At 34.3% G+C, this 22174-nt stretch overlaps 1 protein-coding gene across 5 annotated transcripts in view; it reads left to right on the top strand.

The window, feature by feature from the left end:
• LOC110460755 (stAR-related lipid transfer protein 3-like) overlaps positions 1-20815 on the top strand; it is a 59524-nt gene extending 38709 nt beyond the window's left edge. For 3 of the 5 annotated variants that reach the window (XM_021513867.1, XM_021513868.1, XM_021513866.1), the window contains exons 9-14: positions 5102-5202; positions 15120-15281; positions 15925-16020; positions 16764-16948; positions 17614-17707; positions 19506-20815. In XM_021513867.1, coding sequence (XP_021369542.1) covers positions 5102-5202; positions 15120-15281; positions 15925-16020; positions 16764-16948; positions 17614-17707; positions 19506-19616 — 749 coding nt within the window. In that variant the 3' untranslated portion in view covers positions 19617-20815. The remainder of the gene's footprint in view (positions 1-5101; positions 5203-15119; positions 15282-15924; positions 16021-16763; positions 16949-17613; positions 17708-19505) is intronic. The other 2 variants (XM_021513871.1, XM_021513869.1) reach the window with 1 other exon arrangement.
• Positions 20816-22174: the final 1359 nt, after the last annotated feature.

The following is a 22174-nucleotide window of genomic DNA, read 5'->3' as shown; positions in this document are numbered from 1 at the left end:
AAAACAACCGGAAGTAGTACAGTAATATATTAAGCAAGAGGCTTAATTTTCCGGATTTTAAATAGATTAATTAGAAAAACGATCAGACACCCTTCCGGACTGTTTCACATTATGAAGAAAACGTAATATAAAATTATTTAGATGTATTCCAACGAATATGACATAAAACGTACATTTCATAATATCAACAACATCAAAATTGACACAAAGAATCTTGAATTGACATTAAAGTACAGAAAAAAGCCGTTAGTTTTCTTCAGTGGAGCGTTACACTATCGTACAAAACTTACCGGAATACATTTTAGAGAAAAATATCCACAGCATACCTTCCAAATACACAGACATATCAGTGACACATCGTGAACACACTTCAAAATCATATTGATCGGTAGAACCAGAGGAGTCAATCTCTGGCGGCCACACGTATACATGTACGCGAGCCTATAGTCAGATACCGATCTCGCACTCAATAATAATACTTTTCACACAGTTCCGTAGAATCTGTCTCTTAGTTCCTAAAATTGTTGTCATCTGCAAGATACTGATCCGTCAGCTCTGTATCGTATGACAGTCTTCGTTTCTTGTCGTTGGTTAGCACTGCAAATAATTTTCCATCCACACTAAAAGTATGTTTGACACATGTTTTAAATATTGACTGTTTTGTAAAATTCAGACTGATTTCCAAGAGAAATGTATTAATTTTATCGTCTGAGACTGTTTCGTAATCCCAGATTACGGTTTTACCTAATCATTAATGACGTTGTTCATGAGTGTATAATACGCCTCTCAAGGGATAGCCTTCTATTTTCTAGCAAAGCTTAGCAACCCGTAAAAACAGCCTCACAGGGTCGCGATTTCATAATGGGTCAAATTTAACCGTCATTTGTGTATACATGTATATGGAGATTTGAATTAGATTTAGTACAATACCTCAGTTCTTGTAAATAATACTGTGTAAATATTTAAAACCGACACGCATTTAGTATGCACAAGTGACTTAATGGGTCAATGATAATGGTCTTTTAAATGACACTTCAACTTTGAAATTGATCACAGCGTAAAATAGCACAAGTCTTTGAATATCGGCCAAAGGTCTAGTAATGTGTATTTATAGAATGGCCATGTGAATTTGATTGCAATTCAAAGTATCTTCGGTATGTGTTAAGCGAAAATACTTTGGGCTAGTTAATTTAAAAAATAATTATTTAGTTTAAATAGTTAAAAACAAGAGATGTTTTGTAAATGTTACAATTAGGCAAAATCTTCTGATTTTGATATTCTTTGAGAAATGAAGTCCTATAAAAATTGTATTTTTGGCTGGGGCCAAAAAGGGTCAAATTGACTAAAATTTCAAAAATCTTATTCTCAAGACCCAGATATGATAGAATCAAATACTCTTCATATATGGAAGGGTCTTCAGGTGCTTTACCAAAATTGTGAATTTTTTGACCCTGGGGTCTCACGTTTCCCCCTGGGGAGGGGGTAAACTTTACTATAGTATCTCAATATAATAATCTCTTATTCTCAAGACCCAGATATGATAGAATCAAATACTCTTCATATATGGAAGGGTCTTCAGGTGCTTTACCAAAATTGTGAATTTTTTGACCCTGGGGTCTCACGTTTCCCCCTGGGGAGGGGGGAAACTTTACTATAGTTTATATAGGGAAATCACATTTTGGACCAACATTTGTTTAATTTCCATTTGAAGTAATTCAATTTGGGTTAGCATTATCAGTGTTAGGTAGGAGTTTGATAGTATGCACATATGAGCCCTGACTGACCCCCAGTTAGAAGGGTCTTAAGGTTTATGACCCTAGGGTCTCAACGTTTAGCCCCTGGGGAAGGAGGGTGGGGGGGGCAAAATTTATTATGGTTTTTAATGGCAAATGATACTTTGAATATTACATGTTAATAACTTGATTGGAATTATGACCTTGAGTTGACAGTTTGATACTTTGAAAATTTTGAGCCAAATTTTGAGCCAGTCCTACCCCCCAAAGGCTGTAGGGTGGGGCTCAAAGGAGTCAGTGTGCTAAAATTTCTTCATTTTCCTTGTTTCCTACTCATGGGCTAGAACTCAATTGTTAAAATTACACACCCCAATTTCAGTCGGATCCAGTCTTAACTTGAATCAGTGATATTTTCAAAATCTTGAATGCAGAAATAAAGTACAGCAAAACCGTCATATATGTCACCATTTTTCCCATCATCATTTTGGCATATTGTCACTGAGCTTGGCGATTTCTTGAAGAAGAGGTATAAATTTAAGTATTTATGAAGAAAAAAGGAAGACAGAATCTTGAAAATATTGGCGATAATTGAGGTGGAAAAAGAAAAGAGAGGCGTTATATTGAAGATTTACTGTATAATGTCCTGTGATTCAAAATTATTTCCAACCAACAGAAATAATGAAAATACCATTATTTCTGTAGAGTCAGTATAAAATCTATTAGACTAAATATGTCATCTAGCTGTTAATTAATTGAACAGATCGTTACATCCCACACATGTTTGTAGGTATTGGACCGTACTTATAATGTATTGACTATCGTAACTTGTTGCCTTCATGATCAGCTATTGGTATATTGATGAACAATCAACATAAATATAAATATTCTATGACGCCCATCAGAACTTCATTAATTAAGAATGAATTTGTAGGTGAGTACAACTTTTAGGATTGGCTGCACAGAGAAACGATAATCAAATTCACCGATAAGAAATCGCAGCTTTATTGAAAAAAAAGGTCATCAAAATGTAGATTTAAGTACATATGTATATTCATCATAATAACAAACGCCAGCCCACGACTGTTTCCATCATAATAACAAACGCCAGCCCACGACTGTTTCCGGCTTTTAAATGTCAATTGCAATGTCACATTTCATTGTCACATTATCGCTAGAATCAATATAAAAAAAAATCTCAAAATCATTGAAAGAAAAACTGTTTGTGCCTTTTGCGAGCAGTTGATAATGCCATGAACATTTAATGCATAGATTTTTAAGGTTTGTGTAAAAAAAATCCAAATGAAATTTTGAGGAAAATTTGTCATAAAGGTGTCTAGAGTCATGCTGGAGTGGTAATTGAAACAAAAAATATCCCATAGTTACATATATTATTTTATAACTTTAAGATCATTCTCAGCTCTCTAAAACAGATTGATTTCAAGCATACTTGCCAACCCTCTCTATTTAGAAGGGAGACTCCCGATTTGGGACCCGAAAATTGTGCATTTTCAACCTGTAAATGTGCTTAACTATTCCTATTTTTCTAAGATCTGATGATTTCATTTGAAAGAACAGCTCAAAAGATGCCATATAAGTGTTATTTTCTTCTGGGGTGTACATACACACATATTGTTTATGCTTTTAATTCTGAGCACACATAATCTCCCCCATGGAAATTTCAAAAAGTTGGCAAACATGTTCAAGGGTTATATTCCCTTAAACAATCAGTCAATTAGGAAAATATTTATGAATTTATGTTAATACATTCCTTCTTGCCATTATCAATGTTCCTAACCCCCATGGAGCCCATCTAGGGGGCACTAATTTGGTATGGATAACCCGATTCCCAATATCAAGTGTCCAGGTTATGAAGAATGTATACTCATAAGAGAAACCAAGACAAACCTCAAAATTCAAGAAGCTTTATTTAAAGACTCATATACATGTAACATAACATTAGCACTGTAGTGCTATTCTTGTGACAAAAATCGACCAAAAAGCTGTTGCTTTGTGGAGGCATGATGAATTGTTATATAATCTGACTGTAGAATTTTGGAAACGAAATGCGAAACTGATGAATATTCAAGTTAAGAATGCTCTTAAGGATTAACAAGTTTCGGTTTAGGTTAAGCTGTGTCCCAGGTTATAATTAAGCCACAGCGATCTCATCTGCTGAAATCAAAAATCAAAAGCTGGATGTATGAAGTTTTGGGCCTCCCTCCAGAATACGGGAGACTTGGATATATTGTAACTTTATGTGCGAGACCAGTGTTGTAATCACTTAAGTCACATTGTATAACAACAGATATGCATTAGATTATATAACATTTGGTAGGATAAAAGTCCCAACAGTCTGCTCTTAATATGTCAGTAAGTGTTATTTACAAGGAAGATTTAAAATTTGGAATTTAAAGTCACCGTACTACGTGCTAATATGGTATGTATAATGGCGGAGATATGTGTATTGATAATTGTCCTCGGAGTTTCTGCGCTATTTTGTAATGATTTCGTGTAGTTTTGTAATAAACATATACCCCTTACCCAGACAGATTCAGCTGCTAATAGTTACACAATGTCTCACTGGCTTTTAACCCTTTCAATTATGGATTTGTTAAGTTGCCACAGCTTGCATGAACATGTTTGATGATCAAAAGTTAAGATCCAAGGTGTCAAAAAGTGTGCACATTTACGCTGAAATATTGATTGATATGAAAATTAAATAAATTTAAGAAATATGTTAACTCTAACCTACTTATGACCTCATGCAATCTGATTTCATAACTCATTCACCCCTGAAATTTCACAATGAACTATTCAAACCTTTGAATTGGAAGAGTTCAAATGTGTCTTAAGGGGTAAATGGGTCAAGAGATCACTTTTTTGGACTTAGTCTCTTAAGTTTTACTGTTATACAATTTGTAACAGTTTAGTAACATAAGTACTAGCCCCACAGCCACCCTTTTCAAACTTTTGGTATTGAGAAACGGGAAAAAAAATCCAGCTAACAATATTCCAATAATCTCTGATGAAAAACAATGTACCACTGCATTGCATTTCTCTTAAATGTTGCGGGCCATTTGTCAATGTAAAATGTGATATGAAGTGAAATTATTGACATATAACGGACAAACTTTTCAAATGTGAAAATAAGCCACTTATAGTATCAGTTTAAAGGTTGTAATTTGTCACTGTGAAAATGTACAAGTGACTGAAAGTGAGCGTAACCCCTAGATTACCGAGGATGTTGTTTTGCTTACAGTTGAACAAGGATCCTTAAATACAAATAACCAAATGTTGTCGGAGAGATACCTACATGCAGGTATAGTTCTTCGGAGTCAAATAACAAAATCTATTTTTTTTCTTTGCAGGTTCTGATGACGAGGGGGAACATCGTGGTGGGTTTCAGACGCCGCGACGTGGCCATAGTAGGCAGGCAAGTCAATCATCCATGAGTAGTATGGGGGCCCGGGTATGTCTTTATCTACTACTGTCTACACTTACTTCCTCACAGCTTCTTTCTATCCTACCCTCTCTCCGTCTACACTCAAGTCCCTGATCTTCTTCATTGGAAAGTGGTTTTTTTTACAAGACAAGACATATATGACATTATTCATAAGTACATGATTGTTCATACACATTAAACAAAGATATCTATAAAAAAAAATAACTTGTTTTGTAAACCTTGTTTACACTGATAAATTAAATGGCATACAAAGCGTTTCACATATTCAGTTATGTTTATTTTCAACTGACATTATAATTTCTATACTCTGAAAGAGTTAATGTTTGAAGTTTAAAGTTGTCATAAAGAGTTAACTTTTTAAAATTGTTATTAATATTTTTGTCATATGTGGTTTCAAGTAGCAGTACATTTGTTTGTGTTCTAAAAAGCTGCATTGAATTTGTAAAATAAATCTTAACGATATTTTCCATTGAGGATTTAAATTTGTCGTTTTTACTATTTAAACACCTGAACAAACCTTACCCTGCTTCTGACGTCTACTTGAATATTCACCACCTGACTTAATAGAAGTGATTTCCACATCACTATAACACTATATCATAAACACTATATCATACTTCACTCTGACTCAACACCTCCTATAACACTATATTATACTTCACACTGACTTAACACCCCCTATAACAGTATATTATACTTCACTCTGGCTTACCACCTCCTATAACACTATATCATAAACACTATATCATACTTCTATCTGACTTAACACCTCCCATAACACTATATTATACTTCACTCTAACTTAACACCCCCTATAACCCTATATTATACTTCACTCTAACTTAACACCCCCTATAACTCTATATTATACTTCCCTCTGACTTAACACCTCTTATAACACTATATTATAATTCACTCTGACTTAACAACTCCTATAACACTATATTATGCTTCACTCTGACTTAACAACTCCTATAACACTATATTATAATTCACTCTGACTTAACAACTCCTATAACACTATATCATAAACACTATATCATACTTCACTCTGACTTACCACCTCCTATAACACTATTTTATACTTCACTCTGACTTAGCATCCCCTATAACACTATACTATACTTCACTTTGACTGTACACCTCCTATAACACTATTTTATACTTCACTCTGACTTTACACCTCCTATAACACTATATCATAAACACTATATCATACTTCACTCTGACTTAACAACTCCTATAACACTATATCATAAACACTATATCATACTTCTATCTGACTTAACACCTCCCATAACACTATATTATACTTTACTCTGACTTAACACCTCATATAACACTATATTATAATTCACTCTGACTTAACAACTCCTATAACACTATATCATACTTCTATCTGACTTAACACCTCCTTTAACACTATATCATACTTCTATCTGACTTAACACCTCCTCTAACACTAAATTATACTTCTCTCTGACTTAACCCCCCCTATAACTCTATATTATACTTCCCTCTGACTTAACACCTCATATAACACTATATTATACCTCACTCTGACTTAACACCTCATATAACACTATATTATACTTCCCTCTGACTTAACACCTCCCATAACACTATATTATACCTCACTCTGACTTAACACCTCCTATAACTCTATATTATACTTCCCTCTGACTTAACACCTCATATAACACTATATTATACTTCACTTTGACTGTACACCTCCTATAACACTATGTTATACTTCACTCTGACTTAGCATCCCCTATAACACTATATTATAATTCACTCTGACTTAACACCTCCTATAACACTAAATTATACTTCACTCTGACTTAGCATCCCCTATAACACTATATTATACTTCACTTTGACTTTACACCTCCTATAACACTATATTATACTTCACTCTGACTTAACACCTCCTATAACACTATATTATACTTCACTCTGACTTTACACCGTGTCATGAAGAGCTTCTCCTCCACTTAAGAAATCTGAGCCTTTACATGTCTCAGTGAGTGTTATTTGGATGATCAATTGATAATCTATCATTTAGAGAAGCACCTCCAGTGAAAAAGCATAAAAAATATCAGAGTTGATTAAGAGATTTTAATTACGCTACCACCTGTTGTATTGTTTTCTATTCATACATCTTTTGTATCTCCTTATATAGCATCTGCCTAAAATAAGCAATGTTATTGAGGCAGCTTTACTTGACGAGAGAACAGAAAGTGTATGAAAAATAGGTTTTAAAACTTGGAGGTGAATATAGCCAATATATGCTTGATTCTAAAATACAAATCCATACAATTTGGGTTAGCTCCCAAATCAATTGTCTGACAATTGATTGAAACACTTTAATGCATTTAACCAAATCATCAATTACGAAACGACAACACATTCTGAACACCTAACAGTATTCTCGGTTTTACTTTCATGTTATTATATGACCAGCTATGAAAAATGTCAGAAAAATAATATTTGTTTTTAGATCAAGTAACTTGTTGTGATCTGTTTACATCTGTCATGGAGAAACTTTTTACATTTTTGGCTAGAATCTTCTTAAGAACCAATGAATGGATTTTTTTTCAACCCTGATGGGATCACCCTTATGTTGGAAGAGCAAATTAAATCGATTTTGGTCCCATAGGGCTAGGATGGGGCCAAAAGGGGCAAATGGACAATTAAAACAAAAAGATTCTTACGGTATTTAGACGCAGAAATACATCTTTATAGATAGAAATGTCAAATGAATGTGCTTTATCAAAACTTCAAAAGTATAAATTGTATTACCCTGGGCAGGGGATAACATTTACAATAGTTTACAAACAGAAATAACACTTTTGATTTTATTTCATTTATTTTCCCTTAAAAGTAATTCAAATTTCAAAAATCTTTTTCTCCTGAACAAAATTTGGACAAACACCCAGGGCCTATTGCATTAAATACCTATCGCCCCAAAACTTTGGCATACATTTATGTGGTGCATTGTAGTTGAATAGGATCTAGGGTACAAACAGTGTTATCTTACAGGTAAAGTAAATACAAATACTTGTACTTTGTTGTCAGTATTTGTCTTTCAGTGTGATTCTTAAATTCAAAGCAAATAATACGAAATAGCTTAAATACTATGACCTAATATCTAATTCCTTCTGTAGTGTTCTTTAAGGTAGCTTCAAGTACAGGTTGATTCTCCAACAAAGAAGAGTTCCAATTTATATAGCATTTTCTGACTTGGAGTTGCATGCCCATTTACTATAGCAAAGAGTCATATTATAATGTATATATATTTATATATGGAATAAATTATTTATCAAATAATTTATAAATGCCCTTTTTCACAAAAGAAAAACAAATTTGGGGCAATAATTTGAACTCCAAACGTCTTGACCATAAGATAGGGAGCTAATAATATCCATTGTGCTGCCAGTCATGATACTTGTGATGTCTGTTAAGTTCTTTTCATCAACATTACTGGGATTAATGTAAAAAAAATCCCAACTCACTAAAATAGCTTGCAATGTGTAATTTTCTATGACAGAAGAAATAAATGCCACAGCAGTTAGCTGAGAAATGATGGAACTGTCTGCCTTAAAGCAATTCATCAGAGAGCTATCTTTATTTCAAACAAATAACATGAACTGTTTATTACCACCTTTTATAACGATCTTAATCTTTTTCAAAATTATGGTTTTATAAACGCATCTACTGGGTACATTAAAATCTCTGTTTTGAATTGCTCTAGACTGCTAAATATAAAGCATTGTTAGGTTACTGACAATTTAAGTAAAATTTTATTATGTGATATTTTCACAATGATTAAATCTCAATTTTTGTTTACATGTCCTGTACTAGAAATAAACGGTCGTCAGGGTAGCACACATAAATATAAAAATGAAATTTGATTACCTTCAAAATATAGTTAGTTTAAAATATTTGACGTAGGTGTACATTAAACTGACAAATCGTGATAAAACACAGGGTCCTGGACTTCGATATTGATTAACTCAGTTCAGTAGAAAAACTGTAAAGGGTTAAATAACAGAAAAGGCTATTATATTAGTAAATAGAATTTACGATCACTCATATCATATCTATGGAATTTCGCCGTTTGAATCCCTAGCCATTGGTCCTAAACAATATGATGAAATTACTGTATACAGTGATCTCAATTTCTTTATAGGCTGTATACATATGAAACCAGATCAATATTTCGGAGAGAATGGTGATATTTCGTAATACACCACAGGGTACCAGTTACTTGTACGACAACATTATCAGTTCTAAGGGTGTCCGTTGAATTTGAATTGAAATCACTGTACAAAAGGGATCTGGGTTAAGTCATTATACTGTGGAAAAAATATTTGTGGGAGGTAGCTAGGGAGGCAGTAGTCATTGATTTTTTTCATAGGGATGCCAATGTTCATACTGTTGTTCATTTCATTTTCACGAATACAAAGGTTTTTTTACTGTCCTTCATACAGCATATTAACAAGGATTTAACTTCAAAGAAGCAACAACATTTTTTTTTTTTTTTTTTTAATTGGTTACCTGTCGTAAAAATAACAAGATATTTGAATTTGTGATTGTCTCCCCTTGCAATTAGGGTAAAAATTAATATGACATAGAATTCTTTTCAGTGTCTTATCCAAAGTCAGCAACATAGTCTAAATTGAGCTAAATGCAAATCACTGGGAATAATGGCACTCTATGATAGGATTGTTTCTAATTTTGATTATCAATTTTATGTACGTTAACTTACCTTGATATAATACATTGATACATTGATATAGAATATCACATGGACAATTTGGCTAATTTCAATAAAGAACCATTTTGACATGAACTTTTTCAATTACATGAATGCCTGAATATATTAATTATCATGATAGTTTGGTTATGAAACAGGACCTTTCACTAAGGTATTCAGAAAGCAAATCATAAAAACCAATATCATGCAGTAATTACAATCAAGGGATAGGAAACTAATATTGGTTATGAAATCCTTTCCTAAAAGTTGATTATCCAGTTTTAAAATAAAAATTGGTATGGTTTCCCAGCCCCAGAAAACATGATTTGGGTATTTGTTTACTTTGACGTTATTGGAGGGAATCACTGGGTTTATGATTTGTTTATAAATATTTGATTAACGTCTGTATTGTTCAGGTTAATATACACAATATAGATATTGATTTACGACCCTTGGTGTTTTTATTACACATCAATAAGTGTTATTACTGGCAAGTTTATTAATCTCACTTTAATGAGGTTTCATATTGCCAAGAGACTAATGAATTTACGTCCTGCGAGCTGAAAATAAATGGATTGTCATTTGATAATACTATACAATAATTTACCAGATATATTAAATATCTGCTTTATGTAAGTCTCATTTGACCCTTTTAACGTTTGATCATTAAGCGTAGATTTAATCATGGAATTAAATTAGCCAGGCAGCATAACACTAATTAATATACCATATAGATTTCTGTGAATATTTTATAAAAATTTAAAAATCCTTTTTTCATAACATCACAGTTACTTAGTTACATTACAGGAGTTTAAGCACTGCATAACTAGCTAATAAACTTGAAACCACAACTTTAAACACAGCGTAAACTATTTTTTTGCATGTAAATGTGAAAATTAAATTTCACAAAATGAACTTTGTATTCCATATCTAGAATGTTGCTCTGATCATTTCTAAGTTTTCTTCAGAAAACATATTGCATACTATTTTTAGCTCACTTGGCCCTTTTGTTTATAATTGCAGTAAAATAAGCTGACCAAGCTTTAAATAACCTAGATCCTGTCAATAATGTGTCCTTCAAACTTGCACCAAAACTCATAAGCATTGTTAGGGTACGTATTGTCAGCTGAATGTGAAACAGTTCGGTCAAGGATAATTTTTAGCTCACCTGCCCGAACAACTTCTTCCTAATAACCAAAAGGCCCAGGGTACTGATATTGGGCCTGTAGCATGCTGGGATTACGGGCTACCAAGTTTGTTCAAATGAATGACCTTGACCAACTTTCAAGGTCATTGGGGTCAGATGTCTTTAAAATCTTCAAACAACTTCTCCTCAATAACCAAATGGCCCAGGGTACTGATATTGGGTCTGCAGCATGCTGGGATGAAGGGCTACCAAGTTTGTTCAAATGAACGACCTTGACCCACTTTCAAGGTCACTGGGGTCAGATGTCTTAAAATCTCCAAACAACTTCTTCTCAATAACCAAAATGCCCAGGGTACTGATATTGGGTCTGCAGCATGCTGGGATGAAGGGCTACCAAGTTTGTTCAAATGAATGACCTTGACCCACTTTCAAGGTCACTGGGGTCAGATGTCTTAAAATCTCCAAACAACTTCTTCTCAATAACCAAAATGCCCAGGGTACTGATATTGGGTCTGCAGCATGCTGGGATGAAGGGCTACCAAGTTTGTTCAAATGAATGACCTTGACCCACTTTCAAGGTCACAGGGGTCAAATGTCGTAAAATCTTCAAACAACTTCTTCTCAATAAACAAAAAGGCCAGGGTACTGAAATTAGGCCTGTAGCATGCTGGGATCAAGGACTACCAAGTTTGTTCAAATGAATGACCTTGACCAAATTTCAAGGTCACAGGGTCAAATGTCGTAAAATCTTCAAGTGACTTCTTTTCAATATGCAAAAGGGCCAGGGTACTGAAATTGGGCCTGTAGCATGCTGGGATGAAGGATTACCATGTTAGTTCAAATGAATGACCTTGATCCACTTTCAATCTAATGTCCTTGTTCGACAATCAAGGTCAGAGGCGTCATATGTTTAAATCTTTTAATAGGTTCTTATGAAATCTTAAGATTACAAGTGTTAGATTAATAACAGGTTAGCGATGCAGGCCCATTGGGCCTCTTGTTCATTTAGTCTAGTAAAAGAGTTGGAATTCAGAATGTCTTTGCATTAAATTTGAGATTATAACTTTATAATGTTATGGAGGAAGAAATATTCATCAAAGTTGAACTTTCGCCCATTTCAGCCTTCATTGATGAACTTGCATTACAGCCAATTTCGACAGCAAATTTAGTTTAGTATTTTATACTGAGAAGCGCAAAATTAACTCTGGGTGAATCTAGAACTTGTAACCCATGAAGCATGGTTATTTCACTGAGCTAAATATCCTGGTATAGATGTATACATTGAAGAAAAAGTGGTCACATAGAGTAAGTTTTACCATACACACTGGTGTATAAGGCTAATGGATTGATTTGGCCTATAGCAATATATACCCGATATCAGTCCAGTTCTGATACGTACAACACTGATACCGTATTTGATGTATATAACTCCCCTGTTACTGTAATTTATAGCAATATATACCCGTTATCAATCCAGTTCTGACACGTACAATGCTGATACCGTATTTGATGATTATAATGCCCCTGTTACTGTAATTTATAGCAATATATACCCGATATCAGTCCAGTTCTGACACCTACAACACTGATACCGTATTTGATGTATATAACGCCCCTGTTACTGTTATTTATAGCAATATATATACCTGATATCAATCCAGTTCTGACACGTACAACACTGATATCGTATTTCATGTATATAACGCCCCTGTTACTGTAATTTATAGCAATATATACCCGTTATCAATCCAGTTCTGACACGTACAATGCTGATACCGTATTTGATGATTATAATGCCCCTGTTACTGTAATTTATAGCAATATATACCTGTTATCAATCCAGTTCTGACACGTACAACGCTGATACTGTATTTGTTGTATATAATGCCCCTGTTACTGTAATTTATAGCAATATATACCCGTTATCAATCCATTTCTGACACGTACAACGCTGATACCGTATTTGATGATTATAATGCCCCTGTTACTGTAATTTATAGCAATATATACCCGTTATCAATCCATTTCTGACAAGCACAACTATGGTACCGTATCTGATGTATATAATGCCCCTGTTACACTATAAGTAAGGTTTTTGTACTTAGGACACGTCTTTACATGTTTGTTTAGTTCCCACATTGCTAACACTTCATGTGTCAGAAATAGGGTCCTCTTGAAATTAAATGTGATCCAATTGTATAGTTTGAATGGAATTATTGAGGAAAAACAGTAAATATAAACTTCATTTGTTTTACAACAATTATGAAACAATTTATTACAACTTATATCAATCACTTGAAGTTAGCTTGAATGTTAGCGTTTGGGGGGTGTCTTAGTGTAGGAGGAAACCAGATCACCCGAAGAAAACCCACGTGGTCGGGCAGATAACCCCATACATTTTCACGTCTGATCGGGGAATCGAACCACGGCTGCCTTGGTGAAAGGCAAGTGCACTATCCACTGCACCACCCGACCACCTGACCACCGATATTTTTTATAGGACAAATCTGTTTGAATTTTTTTGCTTCAAAAGGATATGTAGGGATGGCATAAACATAAACAAGAATCATGGTAATTGATGCTATTATTTAACCAGTATGTTTCCCAGTGAACATCGGGGGTAAATTCAAAATAAACGTTTCATCACCCCAGGGTTCGGCTGCTGGCTGCCGTTCTATCTTCCAGATGAAGGTTATAATTTCTGTTGATAATTTGAAATGAAATCTGGCATAAAGACCTTTAAATCATCTATCATAATTTCTGTAATATACTAAACATTAAGTTATTGTTCCTATTGGGTAAAATGACAGTTTATAAGATTTAAAGTTCTATTTTGGTAAAGCAGTTAAGCTCCTTTCACACCTGTGATATCTTAAAATAACTACGAATGGAAATTCACACTGTTGACCACAATTTATTGGAGGAAAAAATGGCTGCTTCTCTTGACACTATCTTTAAACAACCTTCATACAACTTTGTACTATTCATTAATTAATCAGTACTCCTCTAAATACTTAGATTCATAAATTAAGGTGTTTTACACACCTGTCCCTCTATTTCAACAGTAGTTGAGTCAAGAAATCCAACTTTTGGCCCCTAACATCACTGATGAGTCCTAGAAGGACGAAACAGCTGTATGAAGCAGTGTAATTCATGTTTGGCTTACCGTATCTATTACCAAATTTTAAAGGTGCGATCAACCTTGTGTGTGTGTGTTATGCTCATCTCACAACTGTCATAAGAATCTACTATGGCCATTCAGTATGAATTGATAAGACTTTGTATAGTGGTTACAGGTTACTGATACGAGCTAGTATGAAGTTGTAAGACCTAGCAAGAATTAGGTCCTGATCTCATATAACATAATGTTACACGACACGGATTCACTCAATCTTGTAACGTTTGATAAAATCTAGGTCGACAGTGGTACACATGCACTACAGAATTTCAGAGTCACACTTGCATTACAAAAGGTTTAAATATTTGAACATTTTTGTATGCGTATGTCACTCAACCATGACTACCTAAGAATGAAATTGTGTCAAAAGATTGTAAAAAATGTGACGTAGCTTCTATTAAGATAAATATGATATGTGTATCTATTTTACCTGCCGTAGCGCTATATACTTAGTGTAGACGCACCCTGTTGGATTCCCACTAACTTCCTGGTCCTGATGGTTGCTTCAGGCCAGACTGGTAGTGCAAAAGTTCAGATTATTGACTCTTTTTTTTAATAATATTACAAAAAAAATAGTAACTGTGCAATACCAATTAAGTGTGCAAAAATAAAAAGACTTTTTTTAATGAAAAATCATAGGTGCATGTATTTAATCATGGCTGGCCAGTTTGTGTCATCCCAAACTTTTTGTACTTGTTGAGATACAATTTTGTATAACAGAACATCAGTGAATAATATGGATTAAATGAAATGATTAAGTAACATCCTTCAGAACATGGTTTTATGCATTTTGTTGTTATCACCAATATTGGGAACTGTGTGTTTGCGTTACATAGGAGCAGGACTTTGTGAAACAGGCTCGCGAGACGATGGACATCACTTTAGAAATGTTGAACCTTGAGGACGGCTGGAAGTACCAGGCGGGCAATGATCTGGAACAGGGTGTTGTACACAGTATGTTCTTCAAACAGTACAACAGGAAAGTGTTTAGATTACAGGTACGTAGATCTGTGTAATTTGTTATCTGCTATATACTGGAAATATAGCACAATGACTTGACCTATTTACAACTTTGGTGCATTTATGTTAAATAGATTTCTTTTTTTATATTCTCCTTCTTCTTAAAAACATAGGAAAATACATAAACTTAGAGAAAATGTGGTTGTTTTAAAGACCTATAAGGAAAGAAATTGTGGTTAAGTTTAAAAGACTTCCTTTCCGTTGTCAAGTATATTGGACAAGATTTCAGAGAATCTGTTCTTACAGTATGGTATACTAAACAATGTTGTTTTTAACTGATTGGCTGTTCTTTGAAATTCAATCATATTTCATTCATGAAAAAGATTCTAATTCATTGCAGATAAAAAAAAGATTAAATATTGAACATTTCACTTCAATAGTTTCATATTCTCCACATAGTTCTTGGCAATTCCCAGATATGATGGTTTTCAAGCAGGAAAAGATTAAAAAAATATGATATCAAAGTTTTACTTTCTACACAAAGAATGTACTATTAGACGTGTCTCAACGTTTTAAGCCTGACTGGTCCCTTTGTCAAGCTATATGACTGAGTGATTAAACATTCATGTTTCAGTAAAGGTCTTGTTTTCGTCATTCTGAATCTGATTATTTACTTTTCAGGCAATAATGAATTTGGAACCTAAGAGAATATGGGAAGAGTTAGCTTACGGAACCAATTCCTCACCACAGTGGAACCCCACACTAACGGAATGTAGGGTAGGTGCAATATATTGTTAATACATGTAATGAATTTAAATTTACGATTTTACAACAATTCTGAAACAAGTTTGATCACCTTATATTAAACATTCTTGACTGTAAAAAAACCCACATGGTCAGGCTGGTGACCTCATACCTTACCAGATTTAATCAGGAAATCTAACCCCAGCTGTTTTGGTCGAGAGGTGAAAGTGTTATCGACTGCACCACCTGACCACTTACCGTAGATATTCACGTGTGTTAGTGTGCAGGAACTCTTTGGGTGAAAAAAATATATAAAAAAATAATGATTTTTTAACCTTACCTGGTCCAAAGGACCATGGTGAGCTTATGCCATTCCGCAGCGTCCGGTGCCGCCGCCCGTTCGTCAACTTTTCCTTTAAAACGCTACTTGTCCTGAATGGCCAAGTAGATTTTGACTTAATTTGGTCTGGAGCATCCTTTGGCCAATACCAATTATTTTAAACGTATTCATTTGAGAGATACAGGCCCTCTGGGCCTCTTGTTTTTTTAAAATATTGCGATTTTTTTCTGGAACCAGCCAGCTAGGATACTAATGAAGTTAAACTAAATAAACATATTCACCCAAGTAATTCATTATGTTAAGAAGACAAATCACACCAAAGCCTAATCATTAATCAGGTCTGATAGGTGTTGGTCAACACCTCGAGTACGGGTGTAATTAAGCATAACAAACAAGAAGGACGAATCACAGTCGTATATATTTTTTTTTTTTACAGACACTTGAGACCATCGATGACAACACCGAGATTAGTTACAGCATCGCAGCTGAGGCTGCGGGAGGTTTGGTGACGTCCCGAGACTTTGTTAACGTCCGATGCTGGGGCGTGCGGGATGGTGTCTTCCTCAGCTGTGCTAGCGGAACGACCTACCCAGACATGCCTCCACAGAAAAAATATGTCAGGTACAACATCCACTGGCTGACCAAGGGACCTATCAGTCACTTTTTGTTTTGTAATCTTTATAACTCCAAGCAGAAATCCAATTTTTCAGCCATTTTCAGATTTTTAGCGTAACGTAAAGTTAAATTTTTTCCTTTGGATTTAAAAAAATCTCATTTTCAGCCTTTTTGCCCATTAGCCCATTTTCATCTCCGCACAAGGTTATAATACAATCCAGGATTCAGTCCAAGTTTAATTAATTTTACCAATGTGTACAAGCGAAAATTGAAAATATTTACAGGTAATATTTCTTGCCTTTTTTTCTGATATCAAATTTTTTTTTCCATCAAAATTTGAAATTTGTTGAACTTTATCATTTTAAAGATTTGCAATTAAAATTATTTCAAATATCTTGAAAATGATATCTTATTATATATAATCATCCTGCATTGTTTGGGTTGCACTCTTAGTTGACATTTTACATTTTGAAATTCAAACTCAAATAATACCTTAGATATCATTGATGAAACTTTGTGAAGAGTTCTTATCATGGTCCCGACTGGTTTGAAAATGATTTGAAATCAAAGACAGATGTCAAAGCCACCATTTAAAAAACCCTACGGGTCCATTTTACCTCTTGTTTGGTCAACGTTAAGTCTAACCCACAATGTTATATAATGTTTTTCAGAGGCGAGAATGGACCTGGAGGTCTAATATTGAAGGCCATGAAGGACGACCCCAACAAATGTGAACTCACCTGGTTTTTAAATTCAAGTCTTAAGGTAAATTCATGTTACAGCAAAATATCGTTAATGACATTAACTTAAATTTGCATGTTTACCTGAAATCCATTAATAACAGAGTAATATACACGTTGAAGGGAATCAACATTCATGTACAAGCAAGGCCTCATGGAATATAAATATCTGTGTTTTTGAGTCTCCCTACTTAACTTAGTTAAGGTTTTGATCAACAATCACTATTTTTAGTCTTAAACCATCGACTTAATATTAAATGTGTTAAAAAAATAATTTTTTATTAAAAATAAAATGCTTTGTTTGCCTTCCAACCTTATGTATTTTCATACCATTATGAGAAACACAGAATTTGTGTTTGTTTGGCCTATTTTACCATTAGATTTATAATTTGACTCAGTTTTATTAAAAGCTTTATGAAATTAATGACACAGTTGCGTAAAACTTGAATCCAAGATATTTTTATTTTAGTAAAACTGGTGCTAACATATCTGTTTTGTGACTACTACCTACACCTACCTTATTCTGTCTTTGCGTATTGCAGAGTTATCTGCTCTTGTGAGCAGGTATTGATTGTTACGTCATTTGTTTGCGAGAATAACGTCATCAATTTTTGAGAAAACGACGTAATTTCCTCCCACAAACAAATGACGTAACAATCAATACCTTCTCACAAGAGAAGATAACTCTGCAATACGCAAAGACGGAATAACGCAGCTTTAAGCTGATAGGGAAGTTTAACATTTGCCTTGACATGCCTGATGGACACGTTATACGACTAGATCCTGTGGTAGTTAATACGACTAGATCCTGTGGTAGTTAGTTAAGTGCGTCAAACAAGGATAAAATTTGTGTTTCTACCTAAATACCACTTGATGAGATCAGCGTAAACTTAAGCTGAAACCTCTTTTGTTGGAAATCTCCACTTTTATAAATACCCAGCACTTTAGGAATCAAGGATGCAACATTTGTAAAGAAGGATAGGACTGCTACCCCCTTCCGGCATTGACAGAGTTATATAGGTAGTTGATAAATTAAGAAATCACGCTAGGCTCTGCATATGATTAAACATAAATAGAACCACCCCTCACTTTTCCTGTTCAAAGGTTAGAACTGACATCCAGTCTCCATTATGAAATTAAAATAATGTTATAAAGCTATCATTACCTTCTTTGGAGGGCTCTGTAATTTTTGCATAGTGTTGTTTTTAGATAACACATTTACCGGGTAAGAAGTACATGTATGTGTGATGTTAGAAAGGATGATCAACAACACTGCAGGATTCCGTAATCTGTGAGCTTAAATTTAAAATCAGTGTGCGGACACAATATCTTAAATTGAAGATTACAGATTTAAATAGGATCCGGCGGTTTTGCTGCAAATCTCTTCTATTTGTATTTACTTTCTACTATGAGAACTGTTGTATACCACAAGGAATTTGCCCCTTGATTTCTATCGCCTCTATGGAATTTACCTCTTTCTAGTGATGTTGGGTCTCCATCCCCCCAATGTGTAATTGCGATGATGTTATAAATCTATTACTGTCATCTTTGGAGGGCCTGGTAATGGTTGTCCAGTGTTGTTTAGAGATTTCACACTCAGATAATACTAAGAGGCGAAAGTGACATCCACTGATTGATTGATTGATTGATTGATTGATTGATTTTACATCCGTTTCACTAACGAGTCGTTCAGTTATCCACCATCCACAGAGAGTTGTACACTGTACTGGTTTAAATACTACGGTATAAATATTCAATATTGCGTTGTTGTTTTTTTTATATATTTTTAATACTTATACAGTAATTTTGTTTTGTGTCTGCAGGGCTGGATACCTCAATCAGCAGTAGAACAAGGGCTGTCGGGATTCCTTCTAGACTATTTAAAGTACCTGTCACAGCGCCTCGAAGAAATCCGAAACCAGGAGGGGTCTTGATATTTTTCAGCATTAGAGGACTTATAATTCTTATACACTATTTATCATCAAATGTGGCAATCTGCGAATAAATACAAGGTCTAAAATCGTTTCCTGTATCATCGTCGTCATCTCCACCTGCGGACTGCATTTGGCGGCAGCTGTCAAGCCCAGCATCAGCTACAGTGGCTGAAATCATCTATCTACTCTGCCAATGCTGCTGATCTTTATGGAGTAAAATTAGGCAGCGCCTGTCCAGTAAAGCATTAAATATATACAGTATCTAAAATCATCTAGGAATGTTGTATATCATTGTTGTCATCATAGCTGTCATCTACCAAGTGATAATTGACAGTGTTTTTTCTACAGCATTATTACTATGTTGCATTACATGTGATATGTTTTGCAGAGGAAAGTATGGAGGAAACAGGGGAGATAACTGTGACAATTTTTCTCCTTCCACTGCAGGAGAGGAGAAAGAGGGAATAATGTCTCGCTCAAAACATGACACCATCTGTTTGTACAACGTATACATACGCCCATCCATTATTTTGTATTCATTGACGTGTACGTTAATTTATATAAGTATGTTGCCCAGAAAAGTTTCCGATTTCTGAAGAAGGTGACTGCTTTGTTTTGAATGTGGAGATTCACGGGAAAATTATATCGGAATGGATAATACAAGTATGCCGGTCATTTTCTCCATTGTGAGAATATATAGGTTGTGTGAAATGAACAAATAAGCACAGGGCATTGAACGTATAATGTTAATGTACTTCTTGTTATGAGCAAATTAACACAGGACCTTGGAAGTGTAATGTATATGTCCTTTTTGTAACAGGCATTGTGTTTCTTTCCAGTATAGTAGATACCTTTCCTAACAACAGGTCTACCTAGGTTAGACTTGGGGAACTTTATTCAAAGTGCCATTACTTATCCGACATGACTGACCAAGCGGAGGTAACTTGTGTGGTGCTGATAGAGTAACGAACTTTTGTCTAGGATTTAATCGGTAACATCAGATTGCCAGCTATTCATGAACAAACTTCTTTGGTGTCAGACTCTCATATATTATGAGGTAGCACCCTACTCAGGGAAAACATCTTTGTGATTCTGATCATTTGACAACTTTTCATTTAAAAGCTTGAAATTAGTACCAGTGTTTCATAGTTTGTCATTCCTGAGAACTACATCTACAAACATTAAACATTATCACAGAATTTTAATCTCGTTAATTTATGTTTTATTTATATAAATCCAGGAAAATTTCAATCGGTGAATTTTGTTTTTATTAACTAATTCAGTAGGATGATTGATGATATAAGTTTTATATACAGATAGTTTTTTAAAGCAGTTATTTAAACTACATCAAGAATATGTAATTCTTTGTGAAAGCCCCTTTAATTAAGCATAGAATAGTCAATCAACAAATCATATAACATTCTATGTGTTGACTGACTCTTGCTTGTTAAATTTTAGAAAAATTAAAACACACAGTCATAACATTTGTGTTTTTGACTTCTCTGTGTCGGTGGATCATTGATGTTCTTAACCCTTTCACCACTGCAGACCATAATGGACTCATCCAGATCAATGCACGGTAGAGTCTACTAAAGTTACATAGGGGTGAAAGGGTTAATCACTTTGTAAAACCGTTCCCGGTATGAATGACCTATAGTTATCATGCTAATGGCTCAATGTGAAATGCTTGTAATTCTAACTTTTACATATATACATGATCAAAGATATTTCAAATTTCATATCCTTATTTTTCATTAGGGGAAATCAATAAGAATTTCCTGTATTGATGTAGGATACAATTATTTTTCTGGAGAAATATCTTCCTATTCATGAAAGAATAAGCAAACTTGGGATTATATATTTGCTGCAGTTTTGTTTTCAGTCCTTCTTGTTCCTGAATATTTATTATAGTTAGCAGTACGATGTATGGACATGTAAATGGGCAAATTCTCACTAAAATTAAATATTGAAGTCATTTTCTATGGAAGTGTACCATATTAATCTCTAGTGATGTAATTTACGGAATTACAGTTTGAAATTAGGTATTACCCTATTTAAAAACAAAACAAAATAAACAAATAATACGGAAGTGGAATGACAATCCTCCTCTTTATCAGTGTTGCTATTCAGGAATTCATGCATAGCATCAAAATGAGGGATGAATGCCACAACATGAGAGGTAACTATACGCCAGAAACACTGGTTTTGATACTTCCTATTCCACATAGGTGCTAATATAGTTGTGTATGTACCTCAGTTATATGGACGATAAGTGTTCAGTATATAGCGTAAAACCGTGATATAATGCTCTGCATTTCATTTGCCACTTCATTTACTGCCAACATCTTTCAATGTTCCTTTCTCCTTTATACATTTCCCTCAATTTATCGCCAAACCCCTTTATAACACCAAACTTTCTCTTGACAAATGATGGCAGTATAATCGGGTACTACTGTACAACATAAAAAGGAGTATTGGGGAAGCAATGCCACATGATTGATATATTTACATGAAATGTGCTTTCTTTCCTAATAGGTATATATGTGTCTTACTTGATA

The sequence above is a fragment of the Mizuhopecten yessoensis genome, unplaced genomic scaffold, assembly GCF_002113885.1.
Source record: "Mizuhopecten yessoensis strain PY_sf001 unplaced genomic scaffold, ASM211388v2 scaffold10479, whole genome shotgun sequence".
NCBI lineage: Eukaryota > Metazoa > Mollusca > Bivalvia > Pectinida > Pectinidae > Mizuhopecten > Mizuhopecten yessoensis.
Note: the sequence above shows the minus strand (reverse complement) of the source record. Positions and strands in the feature narration are given on the sequence as shown.